The 17,842-nt window shown below is 54.6% G+C and overlaps 1 protein-coding gene across 1 annotated transcript; it reads right to left on the bottom strand.

Annotated features, from left to right (window-relative positions):
- Nucleotides 1-5,903: 5,903 nt before the first annotated feature.
- NHLH1 (nescient helix-loop-helix 1) lies at nt 5,904-6,723 on the bottom strand (the record flags this gene model as incomplete). Its single annotated transcript, XM_080648432.1, has 1 exon — nt 5,904-6,723. One exon carries the CDS (start codon nt 6,721-6,723, stop codon nt 6,322-6,324), a length of 402 nt encoding a protein of 133 aa, XP_080504558.1. The 3' UTR covers nt 5,904-6,321.
- Nucleotides 6,724-17,842: the final 11,119 nt, after the last annotated feature.

Here is a 17,842-nt window from a genome sequence, read left to right as displayed (position 1 = left end):
GTACCTTGGTTGTGGGCACATCCCCAGTAGGGGGTGTGCAGGAGGCAGCTGATCAATGTTTCTCTCTCATCGATGTTTCTAGCTCTCTATCCCTCTCCCTTCCTCTCTGTGAAATATCAATAAAATATATTTAAAAAAAAAAAGTAATGTGTTTACATGTCTGTGTCCGCATACCACCTCCCCAGTAGATGGTGAGGAGAGCCTGGGTCTGCACTTCAGAACCTAGAACAGTGCCTGGCACACACTGGCTACTCAATGAACGTATAGTGCATTGACTAACATGGGACTGAGTAATGAAGGAGACAGCTACAAGGCTATGAAAGGAGAGAGCTGGGGGTTAAGTGCCAGGAATGATAAAAGGGAGGACAGTAACAAAGAGGCTCTTATCTCAGGGCCCTCCGTCTCCTCTTGCTTCACTAGGAACCAAGCTGGAGGCCCTTCTGGAGAGGTCCAAGAGTCCCAGGTCAGAGCAAAGCAAGCCTCTGAGCTTAGAGTGGCCAGAGTGGGGCAGAAGCCAGCAAAGGGCTGTACCTTATATATAGGTAAATAGCCCTGGAAGGCAGAAGTAAACCTAGAAGGAAGGAAAGGGCTTCTAGGGGGAGAGAAAATGAAAGTTTCCAGCATGACAGCTGTCACTCAGATTCCTACATAAAAAAGGACACAAAAACAACACACAGATGTATGCATACACAGCAACCACAGAAGGAGGCAAGCATCTCCAGAAATAGAAAACACACACACACAAACACACACACACACACACACACACACACACATACACACACCCCAAATGAAATGGGCAAAGGCAGGGAAAAAATCAATCTGAAAATTATAGGCCATTAACATATGTAAATGAACACCTATGAAGAATTATGGTCTCTATTTACCCCGAGTCAGCAATCAGCCCTCATTCACCTTCAAGAAACCTCCCACAAAAACTCTGGATGACAGGTTCCCCGACATCTCCTTCACCCTCTGTGCCCAGAGGGTCTTCTCTTTTAGGTTTCTTAGCAGCTCCCAGCCTGAAAGGGGTAAGAGTAGAAAGTCTCTGCATGTGGCCAGCAGAGGGCAGTGTCCAACAAGCAATAATCAGACCAGGCTCACAGAACCTGGAGGAGGAGCAAGGACCAGAAGTCCTGGGATCAATATGACTTTCTGATCACATCTCCCACCCAGGTCTCCCTCCTTTTCTGTTGTTTGTTTGTTCGTTTGTTTTCAGCACTCCTCATGTGTCTCCTCAGCTGTAGTTTGTCCATCCTCAGTTTAGCAGATTTCATAGTTTGGTTCTTCCCAACTTTCCAGAGAACACTGAAGTGAGGAATCTTCCCCTCTGGTGTTCCCATAGCTTCTTGTCCCCTCCCACTCTCTAGGTTTCCAAGGTGTTCAGGACTCGTGAATTTTCCATTGGACTTGTGACTGACGCCAGGGCCACCTCTCGGGGGTACCTACATCCTGCACAACTGGTCTGGTGGGGAAGGGGCTGGATGTCAGGCCCCTTCCCTGCCCTGGCCCAGCACCTTGTGCAGGTCACAAGCTGGACAGCAATACAGGTTGGCCCTGCTACTTGCTGCCCCTGAGGTACCACTTGGTGAACACTCATTGCGCTGAGCACCGCTAGGATGGAATCACTCAATCCTCCTAACACCCCGTGAGGCAGGTCTTACCATCTTCCTCGGTTCAAAGATGAGGAGTTTGAGTTCCAGGGAGGCATGTGGTTTGCTCATTGTGGCACCAAGAGGAAAGGCGAGTGTGGAGCCCAGTCCCATGCAGGTGCTCTGTCTGCAGGTGTGCACGTCCATGAGGTTGCTGTAGCTGCTGCTGGCCACCAGCCACACTGCCTCCCTCCTCCCCACTCCCTCTAGGCTTGTGTCCTTCCCCCCACGCCCCACCCCAACTAGCACTCGAGGGCTGTGACCCTCCTGTTAGCATCTTTCTCCTGCTCACTGTCCTCGCACAGTCAGATCTGAGGACACGAGGAAAAGGCAGAAAGATGAAGGAAGGGGGCAATAAAAGGAGCCTGCCGCATGCCAGGGTGGGGAACCTTTTTCCTGCTCAGGGCCATTTGGATGTTTATAACATCATTCACGGGCCATACAAAATCATCGACTTAAAAATTAGCCTGTTTGGTCAAACATTTAATTAACTCACCTCTAATGCCTGGGTAGGGCCAGACCCAATGATTTCACAGGCCTTAGATAGCCCTTAGGCTGGCCGTTCCCCACCCCTGATAGAGGAAGAAAAGGCAAAGAAGGTGGACACTGGCCGGGGACAGAGAAGGAAGGAAGCTGGATGAACCGAGGAAGAGGGCACAGGCAGGGCCTCCATTGTGTGGGCACAAAGGGGCCATCTGCCTGGCAACCTACACAACGTGTGTGTGTGTGTGTGTGTGTGTGTGTGTGTGTGTGTGTGTGTGTGTAAGGAGAGAGGGGAAGGAGTGGCTAAGAGTCCTCCCTCACACCCCATTCTCAAACCCTAGGGACCCTGCGGTCTGCTCTGTCACTGGGGGTGGGGTTTGCTGAGAAAGAGGGCCGAGAGGAGCAATTATGACGGAGAGGACTGGAGGCCCAGGGCCTGCAGCCCAGGGCCTGCAGGAACCAGGCATGGAACAGGGCGCAGACAGCTGCAAGGGGTATGATCTGAGGAGAAGGGACTGGAAGAAGAAGGGAGAGGGGAGGGGCCAGAGCCCTCCTTGCCTGGTGCCCCAAACTGCCCCTCCCTCACCCCACTGGCCCTCACACTTGCTGGGTTTTGGAGGATGTGAAACGAGGGCCCCAAGATGGCATGGTATTCTAGCCTTCCCTTTCTCCCTTCTGGTCTGCTGGCCCCGGAGCCCTTATCCCTCAGCCTGGGACTTCATCTCCCTGACAGCCTTCTCTCCCAGCGCCTGGTCCCTCTCCCTTCCCCCCCTCTCTTCCCCCTCTCACTTCCCACCTCCTTCCTCACCCCGTCCTTCAGGGCCCAACAACAGCGAGGCCAATTGATTATCTGAAGAAATTCGGAGCTAGCAGTAGAACAGCTGCAGCTGCCACCTCTTACCACCCCCAGGCCCTCAGGGATCCCTAAGGAGGGGGCCCTGTAAGCCCTTCTGCTTTCCAGCCTGGCAAAGTGAAGAGTGAGGGGGGAAGGGAGCTCAGGGGACTATGGTTGCTGTGCAGGGGGAGGCACAAAGCACTCAGGGTCAGGAATGGAAGGACCAGGTTCTAGTCCCCGTCCACCGTGGCGTTTGAATCCCATGAGCCTGTGGATAGCAGTAACCTGCCTTTAAACAAAGGTGTCAGATTCAATGCTTTCTGTGCTCCCTTCCCACTCTTGCCCCTGGAGTCCTCTGACTCTCACTGGCCTCCCTCTTGTCATGTCCTGGGCAGAGCACATTTCAATCTAACTCAGATGGGGAAGGGAAGATATCAACTCTCCTCTCTAAGTCCAACTCAAACCCTTCTTGCTGCTGACGCCATTCATCCTGAGCTCATCACAGATGAAAATGGCGCCCTTCGGATACGGAGGACGTCTTAGAATGCCCCTCCCACGGTCTGCCTTCAGATGATCTCCAGTTTGAAAGGATCTTGAAGACCATGTAGGCAGGAATGTGCTCAGTAGTATGGCTGCCTGTCTACTTGGACCCCTCCTCCTTGACTCTGGTCCTTCCATGGCGGGAAAGCTCCAAGGGCTGCAGTTTTTCTTGCAGTAAAATCTGTTGCCTAAAACTTCCACCTGCTGGTCCTGGTTCTGACTCCTGGGACCACACAGAATATCTGCTTTTGTTTCTTTTTTGTCTGTTTGTTTGCTTGCTTGTTTTCAATATTTGCAGATGGGTAGCATGTTGCCCCTAAATCTACTCTTGTAAAGACACATATCCTCAGTTTTTTAACTATTTCTCCTGTGAGGTCTCCAGGCCTTTAGCCTTCTTGACCGCACAACTCTGAATACTCTCTAGTTCATCAATATTCCATTAAAATATGGGGTCCCTAAAGAGCCACCTGTCAGGCCGGGTCATTTCAGGGAGGCAGCGGGGCCTTGCAGTATAGAACAGAAGGGGCCTGGGTTTGGACTTTGTCTCTGCCCACGAGGAGCTATGTGACCTTGGGCAAAGCCCTCCTCTTGGGCTTTGGTTTCCTCATCTGGAAGTTGACGTTAGGCGCCTCCCAGGATTCCTCTGGTAGTCCTTCAGCACTTCTCTGTACCCCTACCCTATTACTCCCCTAGTCCTAGGCCCATTGTGTTCTCCCCATATCCTGAGGTGGGGGGATACAGCATGAGCCAACAACTGAGGTTGCAAGGAGTTTTGACCCAGTTTAGAGACCATACCAGGGAAGACAGTGTTTCATGCCATGGCTTTTCCCAGGAGCGTGGACCCACAGATACATGTTGAACTTGGGTTCCATTGGGACACTCAGCTCCTTCTCAGACCCATTGGGAGCTGGAGCAGAAGCACATCAGAGAGATCAGAAAGTGTCACTCAGTGAGTGCCCAACATGAGGGTCCATGAGGCTTTAGGTGGGGAGGTCTGGGACCTGTGTGTTACATCTTCCTCTGCACCTCTTTACTCTGTGACCCCTTCTTTTTCCTGTCTTCATTTACCCACCAGACTGCGCTCTCAAGGCCCCATCAGAAGAGCCGTCAAGGCCTGGAACCCACTGTGCCCACCCTACCATAACCTGCAGGCCAACTTCCAACCTATTCAAATGATCCAAGCCATACCTGGTGGTAGAACGAGGTCATTTTAATTTTTCTTTTTGTATGAAATCGGAAACGCAACAGGACACAGGACACAGACCCCTAGGGCCCACACTTGGGGGTACTAGGGAACAGTGAGGGGTTGGGGGAAGGCTGAGAGAGAAAAGAGGTGGGTGGGACAGGTGAGGTTGTCTGGGAAGGGAGGAAGCTGAGGAAGGAACTGGGAGCCCTGGAACTGGGGGAGGGGCACCATCCCAGAGGACTAGGGTGACAGACAGATGGATCTGAGGAGGGATACGGGGTGTCATGAGCAAAGGGGATCCCCACACACACCTGCAGTTGCAGAAGGAGCACGAAAGGGAAAGGAATAATCAGGGAAGAAGCAAGAGAGACCTGGCCAGGGCTTCCAGGAACCTCCTCACCCTACCCCAAAGTGCACAACTTGGCAATAAATAGTAATATTTATAAATAAATAAGTAAATAAATAGATGAATAAATAAATACATAAATAAATATCCTTGTAGAGCTAGCAGTCTGGTGCGAGGGAGGAGCATGCTGAGTGCAGTGAGCTCCTTTCTTTTGCACGGTCCTAGGGCCCTTGTTTTGCTACTGACCCCAGGCTCTGGTGAGCACCTGGGGCTCGGTTACATGGGGGTGGGGGCAGAGAGCTGGAGGTGGGGTGGGTGAGGGTCAATTTAAGGAAGGTAGTTTAAGGAAGGGGGGGGGGGTAATAAACAGGCCCTAGGACCAGGAGAGCTGAGCACTCCCAGAGGGCGATGATGAGGCACCCTCTGCATCAAGGGGGGAGCGGATGTGGGTTTGCACATTTTCGTGGTGGGCTGGGATGCAGGAAGTAGAGGTGAGATCTGGCCCACCCACTCCCTGGGATGTGTTAGGGGACATCATCCCTGCCCCAGGATCCAGGTTTGCCTTTCTCTAGCTCTGCACCCAGGGAGGGAGAAATTGGGAAGGTAGGAGTGGGAGGGGCCAAGCGGGGGGTGGGGGAGCAAATAGCTCAGAGAGCGCAAGGCACTCTCTACCAAGTAAGATCAAGGCCTGCATCCTCAAGAACAAGATAGAAAGTAGGAAGACTTTCCCCCCAATGTCAGCTACTGGGATCCCCCCCCATGACGTCATCTCCGCAGGCCCCTCTGCCCAACTAGACTGAGATCTCAGGAGGAAGCCCACCTCACTCTAAGCCCAGCCTACCCCTTCCTGTTCCGATGTTCCCGCCCTACCACGGGCAGGAGAAGCTGGAACGGGGTGGAAAGAGGATGGGAGGGTGGGGTCTGGGTCTCTGAAAATCTGTACCTGGGGCAGAAGAGGGCGCAGCCCTTGAGAGAGCTAGGGGGACCCAATGTGTGGGGAGCTTAGTAAATCCAACAAGGACTGGACACCGACCTCCCCGCAGACACTGCTAACAGCTGGGGCCCACCCACACACTGAGAAGGTGCCCCGAGAGCAGCCCTGGGATGCCTGGGTCGGTCATAGAAAGCCGCCTTCACGACCCGCGGAGACATCATCCCCTACCCCAGGCCTGGGGGCTCCATGCCAGGGTACAGGGCTCAGGAGAAAGATGTCTGTTCCAGTCAGTGGGCGAGGAGAAGGGAGCTGGGGAGGCCCGGGGAGGGCGCACCCAGGCCGCCTTCAGACATCCAGCACGTGGTTCAGGTAGGAAATGTAGCAGATGGCCAGACGCAGGATCTCAATCTTGGAGAGCTTCTTGTCCGGGGGCAGCGTGGGCAGCAGCTTGCGCAGCTCAGCGAAGGCCAGGTTGAAGGCCTCCACGCGGATTCTCTCCCGCGTGGCGTGGGCTGTGCGGTACTTGGCTGTGGCCCTGCGCCTGCGCCGCCGTTCCTCACGGCTCAAATGCTGCAGGTCTTTCCTGCCAGGCTCCCCAGGCTCCAGGCCCCGGGCCTGGCCCCCTCCTGGACCCCTGGGCCCAGCGCCATCAGGGCCCGCCCCGCCCCCATAGTCACTGAAGCCTGACTCCGGCTCAGAGTGGGTGGGAGGCAGGTCCAGCTCCATGGTGTCTGAGTTGAGCATCATGATGGATGCCCCCTGCCCCGTGAGATCAGGATCCCCTCCCACCCTCCCTCTGGGAGCCTGAAAGCTGGTTGTGGGAGAGGCAGGAAGGGCCTTGGGTGGTGGGGTCTGCCACTGAGCTAGAGAAGACAGAACCACTTCAGGATTCCATGGTCAGGGTTCCAGTTGGGGGCCTGAAAGAGAGAAGAGGACATTGGTGGGGAGGAAGGAGGGCCAGCTCAGAGATGAAGAGAGCATACGGAAGGTTTGAGATGGACTGGGGGTGGGGGGTGCATTAAGTGTGCGGGAGGGAGGGCAGGAACAAAGGGGAGGTGTAGGATAGGGGGACAGCAGGAGAGATAGACAGGTGGATGCATTGTTAAAGGAACAGAAGGAAAGATGGTAAGAAGGAAGATAATCCAGAAAGTGAGCAATGGGGAAGGAGGAGAAGTGATGAGGAGGACATGGGGCAGGATAAACCTGAGAAAGAGATTAAAGATCTCAGTGTGAGACCTAAAACTACAAAGCTCCTAGAAGAATGGGAAAATGTTTCATGACAGTGGACTTGGCAATGATTTCTTAGATATGACACCCGAAGCACAGGCAACAAAAGCAAAAATAGACAAACAGGACTTAAAATTAAAAACTTTTGTGCATCAGAGGACACAGTCAACAGAGTGAAAAGGCAGCCCACAGAACCGGAGACCATTTTTAAAAATCATCTGTTTGGTAAAGGCTCAGAATCCAGAATATTATAAAGAACTGCCCCTCTAACAACAAAAGACCAAATAACTTGATCAATACATAGTCAAAGGACTGGAATAAACATTTCTTCGAAGATGACATACAAATGACCAACAAATATATGCAAAGAAGTTCGACATGATTAGTCATTAGAGACATGCAAATCAAAACCACAATGAGCTATCACTTCACCCCCATTAGGGTGGATGCTCTCAAAAACACAGAAAAGAACAAGTGTGAGGATGTGGAGAAACTGGGACCCTTGCACCCTGTTAGTGGGATTGTACAACGATGCAACCGCTATTGAAGACGGTATAGAGATATATATCCAAATGAATTGAAATCAGAGGGAAAAAAAATAACTGAAACCAGGATCATGAAGAGGTAAGTATCTGCCTTCCAATGTTCCTTGCAGCATTATTCACAGCTGCCAAGTATGGGAGAAACCCAAATGTCCATCTACAGACGAATAAGGAAGAGTGGCATAGACACACAATGGAAAGGCATTCAGCCTTAAAAAGGAAGAAAATCCAGTCACATGCTACCACATAGATGAATCTTGAGGACATTATGCTAAGTGAAATAAGCCAGTCACAAAAGACATATTGTAGCCCGGCCAGAGTGGCTCGGTTGGTTGAAAGTTGTCAACCAGTGCACAGAAAGGTTGCCGGTTCGATTCATGGTCAGGGCACATTCCTGGGTTGCGGGTTTGATCCCCAGCCCCGGTTGGGGTGCATGTGGGGAAACAACAGATTGATGTTTCTCTCTCTCTCTCTCTCTCTCTCTCTCTCTCTCTCTCTCTCTCTCTTCCTCCCCCCCACCCCCACTCCCATCTCCCTTTCCCTCTCTCTCTCTAAGCATGTCCTTGGGTGTGAGGATTGAAAAAGGAAGACACTGTACGATTCCACTTAAATAAGGTATCTCAGTAGTCATTTTCACAAAAACATAAAGTACAATGGTGATTACCGGGGGCTGGGGGAGGCAGAAAGGGGATGTGTTGTTCCACGGGCATAGAGCTTCCGATTTACAAAATGAAAATTTCTGGAGCTGTTTCACAGCAATGTGAATATCCTTAACACTACTGAACTGCACACTTAACATGGTAAATCGCATGGTGTGTTTTTTTACCACAATAACTTTAAAAAATAATAATAAGGAAAAAGAAAAAAAACTGAGCAACACTGAAGCTATAGGTCCATAGAGCTGTGACTCTGAACTTTTACCAGCGAGGGAAGAACTGCAAGCCTTGGCCCTGTGATCCCCTCCCTCCCTGGTCCCTCTCCGTCCGTGTGTGTGTGTGTGTGTGTGTGTGTGTGTGTGTGTGTGTGTGGTGGGGGCAGAGAGGAGGCTGGAATAAACACGCAGATTGCCCATTGTAGAGTGGACTGGGACATATGGAGCTCAGCCCAGCTGCCCCAGCTCAGTGGCTCCCAGCCCACACCCCACTCCCTAACACAGCCCCCGCGGACAGCAGGTCCTACACCCTGTCCACTAGAATCAGGGGAAGGCATCTCCTCTGGCCATGCTCCCCCTGCTGAGGACCAGCTCTTTCCTCTAGCTCTGACCTCAGCAGCCTCAGACCTTCCTCTGTAAGGGAGATTGGAGAAAGGGGACATACAGTAATCAGCTCCCACAGCCCAAGGTCAGTTCAGACATGGCCTGCAGAAGAGGATATGGACAGCTTCGTGGGGCCACCATGATGAAGCTTAGCTAAGGTTTGCTTGTCCCTGGGGTCAGAGGAGGGCAGGGCAGGGCAGCAGGAATACGGCCTGGGAAGGCTGGGGAAAGGGCTCTGCTTTAGGGGGTGTTAAGTGGGCACAGTGGACCATTCACTGTGAGCTCAGCTCCCTCACGGTCACCATCATCCTTCCTCATCAGCCTTGGTTCTCCTGCCTGACAGACAGTCTCAAACTTGCCCACCCCACTGCACAGAAGACAGGCTCAATTGTAGTTGACAAATAGTTACTAAGCTGGGGGGGGGGGGTGCAAGGTTATCATTTGACTGGCACATACACACACAACAATAACACAAAACTGAAGGTGGTTAGTCCTGAAATGTAGAACACCCCATATTCTGGAGTCCAAAGGAACAAGAGGGGTGGCAATAGTGTGGGAGGCCCCACAATCACCATCTTCCGGCACATGTTCAGTTGCCCAACTCCCCACCCCCAGGCTTCAGGAGTCCAGCTGTGGGATCTCAGCACATCTATCACAGCCCCTTCCTCCCTCTGCCCCCAGGTTCCTGCCCCCTGATCGCCTTGCCATGCCCTCCCTCCCCCTCTGTCTGCTCCCAGCCTGCCCCCTGCCCCATCTCCACCTGGCCCACTGTCCTTCCCAGCTCCAGCCCTGGCAGCAGCTTCTATTTACCCATCAAGTCCTCACCCCCAAATCCACTTCTGGTCTCAAATTTCCAGGCTCCGAGGATCAAGGACAGCAGCGTTTCCAAGCATCCAGGACAAGACTTCCTGCCCCGCTTTGGCCATCCCCAACCCGACTGAGAACAGGTAGGCACAGAATCAGAGGGGAGAAGTGGGAAGAGGGAGGTGCAGGGTGGGAAGACACAGCACACTAGAGAGAGAACTAGAGGGAGGCTCTGGGAGGGGACTGGAGCCAGAGTGGGAGGGACACGCCCACCCCTCCCCAGCCCACGGCCCCCCCTTTACCTAGGAGGACCCTGTGAGGGGATCCAAGCTGGCAGGACAGGGGCAGCGCTGACAGCCCCAGTCTCCTCTGGCTGCTCAGAGCTCATCCGTCTGCAAAGTTAGTGACCAGCTTTCTAGAGCTCTCAGGGGCAGCGTGGCGTGGCTGCCCAGGCTCCGGGGCAGATGAGAGGGGTACACATAGTGGGGATATAAGGACCAGACGGAAGGGTTGGGCTCGACCAGGTACTGGGGCCACCAGTACTCACACACACGCGCGCACACACTCACAGACACACACACCTGAGCTGGCCCAGCCCTATGTGTGTATATATGGAGATGCACACACACACCCCCAGCTCTCCATTGGCTGGCCCAGGCTCCCCCCTCATCAATATTAAACAGGCAGGCCAGGCAGCCATTGGCAGAAGGACCTGGGAACCCCCCTAACCCTGGGAGCTGGGGATTGGGGGCTGGCCCTGGGGGGGCGGGGGGAGGCAGTAGGGGAGCAGGGACATCTGTTCTCCATGCATATTTCATAAGCAAGAAATGGAGAGCTGGGGAAGGGGTGGGGCTGGGGCGAGAGCCAGGGCAGGATCCCAGAGAGCCCCTCAGCCTCTCAGAAGAGGCAGCAGGGACAGAGTCCCTCAGCAAGCTCAATGTTAGTGCCATGGTCCCAGTCTAAGTCCCGGCCGACTTTGACAGCTCCTTCCCGTGTCTCCTTTGCCCTGGGAAGACTGCTCTCCTGGCACTAGCAGGGAAGTCTCGAAAAGCACAAGTGGACAGCACTAAGAGGCAGAAGAGAGCCCGAGAGTCCTTGCCCTCACCAAGCTCTCAGCCTCCAAAGATGGTACCACCGCCGCCTTGCCACGCTGCCTGTGGCCACTTTCCAGGCCCTGCCCTCATCCCTGTGGAACTCAATCACCCCACCTTCTTATCCCAGCCCCCATTCTCCCACCTACCCCATCACCTGGGGCCCCAGGATCAGATTCCTGACACAGATCCCCTTAGGCTGCCCATCCCAACCTGACCCGCTGGGAATAAGGTGATCTTAGGAGGAAAGTCAGGGCTAACGAGAGCAACGTGGAGGAGAGAGGCAAACCCAGCGTGTGAAGGGCTCTGGGGTAGGAGGGCAGGGCAGCCTGGGCAGACTTCACGTTTGCTGGGGTATCTAATGAGCAGTAAGAAAACTAGATACAAAATTATATGCAAATGGGCACTGATTAAGTTCATATCAATAGCTGAGCTGCCTCCAGCCTGCGTGTGTGTGTGTGTGTGTGTGTGTGTGTGTGTGTGTGTGTGTGTGTGTGTGTGTTGTGGAGTGGCAGGAGCTGGGACCTAGGGAAGCACAGAGAGGCACCGGGCCAGGTGTCAGTATCTGAAGTTCTCTGCCCACTCAGCTGTGGAATGTCTTCACTGAACCTTTGCGAGTGCCCAGAAGGAACCATGGCTGGGGGGCTCCAGAAACAGCGTGCTGCAGAGAAGAGATCCCTGTCAGCTGTGTGCCTTCCGACAAGTACCGTCAACTGTCCTTTCCTGTAAAATGGGGTTAATTCTAGCTGCTTCTTAGGTTGCCATGGAGATTAAGCAAGATAATGCAAGTGACAAGCCTGGACCTTAGTAGGGCCACACCCCACATTTAGGCTCTTTGAGGCATTTGCCATTTCCCTTGCTGATCAGCCTTTTCTGGGCTTTCTCCAGGGTGAGGCATTCCCTAAGGGGAGTCCTGCAGTTCCTCCCCATGCTCCCCCACTGCTTCCCAACCCCAGGTCTGGGAGGTGCCAACGCCCACCTGGGCAGGCCCAGACAGGTGCCCAGGCACCAGCAGATGGGCTGAGCTGGAGGGGAAAGGAGGCTTGAGGAGGGGGGTTGAGGGGGCAGGGGATCAGGTGGCATCTGAGTTCTTGCATCATCATTGCCATGGTGCTGATTAAAAACCAATCTCCACCTAATGAGCCCCCAGCAACAACAATTCTACCTCCCCCACCCTCCTGCCCTCTCGCCCATCCAAGAAACTAGGAGCCCGAGAGTCTCAGGCGAGTGTGCCATGAGGGAGAGGAGAGATACAGACAAATGGAAGATGAAAGGAAGCAGATGAAATGAGCGGGAGAGACATAAGAGACGGAGACCGAGAGAGAGAGAGAGAAAGAGAGAGAGAGAGAGAGAGAGAGAGAGAGAGAGAGAGAGAGAGAGAGAGAAACAAATAGTGATTGGGCAGCAGGCAAGGAGAAGACTTGTCACGGGGAGATGGAGACATGGGGGCAACGGGGATAAAAAGGAGAGGATGGGAGCACGGTTGCCAGATTGCCAAGGCTTTATGGGAGACTCAGAGGTACAAGATATGAGTGGGGCAGGGGCACGGCGAGATGCTGAAAAGAGGAGACCATTACACAGACACAGACCTGGGAGAAACACAGATGTTCAGGGATGGACAGATGCTGATCCTGGGAGAGAGGCCTGAGGAAGCCCCAAGACAGGGCAGAGACATAAGGCATGGGAGAGTACCCCAGACCAGAGACAAAGTGGGGAGACACAATAAACAGAGCTATAGAGATGCGGGACTGTTACTGATCCCAAAGGGTAAGACATTGGAGAGACAGAAGCAGAACCTAGAGAGCCCCGTAGCTGAAGGGAACTGCGGCAGGGAAGGGTGGTGTGGAGAAGGGAGGAGCCAGATCCCTGTACCCAGACTCCCTCCTTTCAGGCCCTTTTAGCCAATCCTTTGACCCTGCAACCTCCAGCCTTGAAATATGTAACCCATGCTCTCCCCAGTGCAAGTGGAGGTTTGCTGGTAAAGGGGGGTCTGAGATGCTCTGGAACCATCCCTACTCCTCTGCATCTGTCATCTCAGGATCCTGGACGCTGGGGCTCCCAACCAGTCATCACTCAGGGATTCGGTGTTTGCTCTCAGGGGTAGCTAAAGAGCCTACGTGTGTGATAAAGCATGGAGTGGTGGAAAGAACCATTAATTGTACTAAACTCGGGATCAGTAAACCTGGGTCAAAGTCCTGGTGACCTTGAGCAAGTCATTTAACCTTGACTGAGTCTACTTTTGTCATCTGTGAAGTGGGGACAATGTTGCTTTCCACATAGGGCTCTATTCAGACAACGTATGGGAAAGTTGTAATGTGCAAGGCCAGGTAAATTGTGACGTGCTCACCCAGCCTTTACACCTGTGCACAGTGATCTCAGGGTGGCAAGAAGTTGCCTACACATGTGTATGGGGCATGACTGCGGGAGGCTGGGAGGCCCTGGGGTCAGCTCAGGTTGCCGGCAGCCCTGGCTGAGTGGGAAGGAGAGCCCTGGCGTTGTGTGGGGGTCATTGCTGCAAGGAGGGCAGGAGCAGGGCCTGCAGATGGGGGGTGCTGATGGCTCTATGGTTATTGGTATTTTGCATTTTATAGCTGTTCTTTTTCAGCTTAGCACAACCTTTTGTTGTTATTGTTGTTAAAACTCACCCAAGGATATTTTTCCTTGATTTTAGAGAGAGTGGGGGGGGGGAGAGGGAGAGAAACATGGATGTGAGAGAGACCTATCGATTGGTTGCCTCCTGCATGCACCCCAACTGGGGCTGGGGATAGAACATGCAACTCGGGTATGTGCCCTTGATGGGGAATTGAACCCGCGACTCTTTGGTGCGCGGCTGATGCTCTAACCACTGGGCAGGACAGTGCAATCTCTTTTTATCTCCACACAGGCTTCAAGGTAGGCTGTTGGGAAGAAAGGTTGGTGTGTAGGGAAGACCCTGGGGCCCAGGCCTGGTCCTTGAGGGTGGGCGGGGGGTCCAAGGAGCTTGGAAGCAGTGGGTTTGGCAGGAGAGACAGTGACATATGTGGGGAGCCCTGGGGACCCAACCAGGCGAGCGCTGGCAAGGAGAGCAGACAGTGTTAACCCTTGCTGCGCCACACTGCCTGGCCCTCGGGGAGGGGCCAGTGGCTGGGGTGCTGTGCTCTGGGTCACGGGGACAGGAGAGCAGGAAGGAACACTGTGTTCCTGGGAGTGGCTGCAAGTCTTGGATCTTCTTGCACCTTTGAGGGTCTCTCCTTGCCTGCTTCCACGCGGTCTCATCTTTCTCTGCCTCCACCTCTCTGGGCCTCTAGAAGGTGACAGCGGGTCTCCACTCTGGCTAACGGCACAATCTGTCAGTCTCTGCCGCCAGCCTGGCTGGAAGCCCCCCCTCAGCCCCGAGCCCGAGCCCTCTCTCGCCCCGGCCCCTGGCCTTGAAGCCTTTGTCTCTTAAGGCAGCCTCCCCTTTCTTCTTTCCTCTCCACTCACCTCTCCTCAGCTCAGAGCCCATCTCCCATCTTATTATGACCTCCGACCACTGCCCCCCCCCAGGCTCTTCCCTCCCCCATCCATCTGTCTTCCCTGAAGCTCTCTTCTTTGTGTCCACCCATCTGTCACCACCAGCTCAGGCCCACTCCCCTCCCAGCCACACCCACCTGGCCTCTCTCCCCTCAGGCTCGGTTCCCTCCAGCTCTCCCAGGCTCCTCTCCTCCTTCAGCCCTACTAGGTGTCCCCACCTCCGATATCCCATTACTTCTTTGTCTCCCCCCGCCCCACCCTCTTGCCTCTGTTTTGCCTCCCTTTCCTCTAGTTTCTCTAATTCCCCCTCAGTGGATGGGAGAGCAGGGAGAGTGAGGACTCTAGGGTCCTAGCCCCCAGCCCCTGAGCAGCCAGCCAGCCTGGGCCAGAGGCTGGCAACATTTACTCACAGTTGCATCACCCTCTCAGGCCTCCTGAGATGCCCCCTGCACTCCTGCTCGTTTCCCTGCCTGGGAATGGGCTATGGCTTCTCTTCTCCACTCCACGCAGGTGGGGGAGCTCCCTCCAATCCGCCCCGAGGCCCTTTCAGACCCCCTTTCAGACCCGGACCTTACAAGGAAGGGTCTCCACTTCCCAAGCTCAACTGTCAGCAACTCCGGCCAAGCTTCATTTGCAGACGGGATGCGAGTGACAGGCCTCTTTCCTATGGCATTGTGCCACCATTGCCCCACATTTCTACTGCGTGTGGGTTGGAGGACAGTAAGTGCCCCTCAGGCCTCCCTCTCTAGATTGACCCCAATACCTTAGAAAGTTCATGAATTATCAGCCTTTCAAATCAGCCCTGCCCTGAGGAGTTTATGATGAAAGGGGGGCCACACAGAAGCAGACATCAGCGCCAGCAGAGGGACAGACCTCAGAGAGCTGGACTCGCACCGCATAGATGAGCACGCTGGGGCCCGAAGAGGGGGAGGGCCCTTAACAAAGTCACAGGGCCTCAGGGCAACTGGAAAATCTGCTCCTGGCCTCTTCGCACCGTGGAAAGCCCCCCTGACTGGCCCCACCCAAAGCAAAGCCTCCATTCTCCGCTCCATAGACCTTTACAGCACTGGTTTCGCTTTGCAAGGAGCACGAGCGGCTGCCACTGGCAGTTTCGTCTTGTGTCCTGTCCCTTCCTGCCATCTAGACTTCAGAGCTCCGGTCTCTGAGGGAAGGCGGCCTCTCCCATACCCTTTTATAAGGCTGGGGCAGTGCCTCCCCACAGCCATGCTCTGTGAGTTTATCACTGCCACAGCTGCCAGTGCAGATATAAGCCACATCACTCCTCTGGGCTACTGTCCCCCGTCTGTCAAACAAGTTAGACCCTGCACATAACTTCTAAGGTCTTATTATACGGTCCCTGGAAGAAACCAAGTCCTACTGAATAAGGCAGAATCTCGGGGCAGAACACCTGACTCTGGATGAAAAATCTCCCCCAGGATGGGCCCTTAGGAGCAGCGGGCAAGGCGTGGGGAACAGAAGGAAAGCCATCAGGGCTGAGGGACGAGGAGTCACAAGAGGGAGAGGCTGGTCCCAGCTTTCAGCAGAGGGTGGGTGCAAGAGAAGGCGCAGTGAGAGCCACCGACGGGAAGGAGCAGGAAGGGAAGGAACCCCTGTGGGAAAGGGAGGAGCCGGGAAATAAATTTCAGAAGGCACAGGGGTGAGCTAGGCCTAGAGCAAGCAGAGGAGGCTAAAGAGTTTAACTCCGTGGCCCCAAGATGCTGCCAGCCAGTCCCACGGGGTCTCCAGGTCACAAGGTACCTGGTGAGGAGCCAGACCAGTCTCAGAAAGGCAGCCCCAGGGGGTCAGAGGGCCTGTGCCCCTTCCAAGGAGCTGGCCTCCCCAAGAGTCATACAGCGACCAAGCCTTTGGTTCTGTATTTTTGGGGAGGGGAGAGGGTGGGGAGGTGGGACAGCACGAAAGGCAGAAGCCTGTTGAGGATTCTTCTGGAGGCAGACGGAATATTGAAGGCCCTGCAGCTTGTACCTTCGTTCCTGCCCACCGGCCCCTTGATTCTGCCCGCCCTCTGCTCAGCCCCCTCACTGGTACCCAGTCACTTCCCTGCTCCCTGAAGCCACAGCAGGAAGAGGAAGCAGTGCTGTCCACTGGGAACCTGTTGGCTGAGGGAGGTGCGGAGCCAGCCCAGAAGCAGCAGCAGCTGCGCTCAGCTCACTCAGCTCCCGCCAGCACAGCCCGGCTTCTCCAGCTCAGCCTGGGAGGAGTGTGTGTGTGTGTTGGGGGGGGGGGTGGGGGGCGGACGGGGAGGGGGTAGCAGCATGCATTTCCACTGCCCAGAACCCCACACACACCCCTGAGGGAACTTGGAGAAAAACCACCTCCTCTCAGCAGGATTCGAAAAGGTAAGCATCCCAATCAGTAAACTAAGAGGTTTGGGATTCTGAAACCGGCCAGCTCTTTTCCATCCCTGTGCCCTCCCCCTGCCTCCCCCCCCAAACCCCCCACCCCGTATGTGGGAGACAGCCTCTTGGCCTCGGTGAGGGGAGGAGGCTGGCTCTAGCCCCTCCGCTGACAGCCCCTGCCCATCACTTAGCTGGGCTGCCACACTACAGAATTCTGCCTCCACAAAGACCCAGGGAACTAGAGTGTCTCAGGAGTCCCAAACCACTCTCGTTTTGATCTACAAAATGCCCACCATCAACAGAAAGCTATGCTCCCTAGCAGGCCACCCAAGGGCCTTCTCTGCCTGGCCCAGCCGCTCCTGCTGACCCTTGGGGCTTGGGCAGAGCAGCTCACCATTCCTGAATGTGACCGGTGTTTCCTCTCGGCTCTGCCTCCAGAGCCGGCGAATCTAAATCACACAAGTGCTCCTCCTCTGTGCGGCCTCCCTAAATGCCACCCCACTGCCCCAAGCCCCACGAGTGCCACCCGCCACTCTGGATCACACCTCTTCGGGGGTGTCTGTCTCTCCCTTCACCCATCTGGGAGCTACTCCAGGCTGTATTCCCTTCTTCTCTGCACCCTCCAGGATCCCAAAGTGAATAGAGAAATGGCTGTCAGCCCAACCGGTGTGGCTCAGTGGTTGAGCATCGACCTATGAACCAGGAGGTTATGGTTTGATTCCCGGTCAGGGCACGTGCCCAGTTGCAGGCTTGATCTCCAGTAGGGGGCGTGCAGGAGGCAGCTGATCAATGATTCTCATTGATGTGTGTGTCTCTCTCTCCCTCTTCCTTCCTCTCTGAAATCAATAAAAATATCTTTAAAAAAGAAATGGTTGTCAAATCCAAAGTGGGGAGAAACTGCTAACACTGCCCGTGAGGCAGAACCAGGGCTCCAGGCTCCGGAAGGAGCCCTGCTTCCAGGACTCCAGCTGGAGGTGGCAGGGCCTTCCTGCTCGTGCCCCAGAGACCCCGGGGAGAGCCATGGGTAACAACTTCGTGACTCCCAGCCCCAGTCCCATTCCCATTCCCACAACAAGGGAGCCGGGGACACAGAACAGG

Source organism: Plecotus auritus, assembly GCF_963455305.1.
Source record: "Plecotus auritus genome assembly, chromosome: 12".
Lineage (NCBI taxonomy): Eukaryota > Metazoa > Chordata > Mammalia > Chiroptera > Vespertilionidae > Plecotus > Plecotus auritus.
Note: the sequence above shows the minus strand (reverse complement) of the source record. Positions and strands in the feature narration are given on the sequence as shown.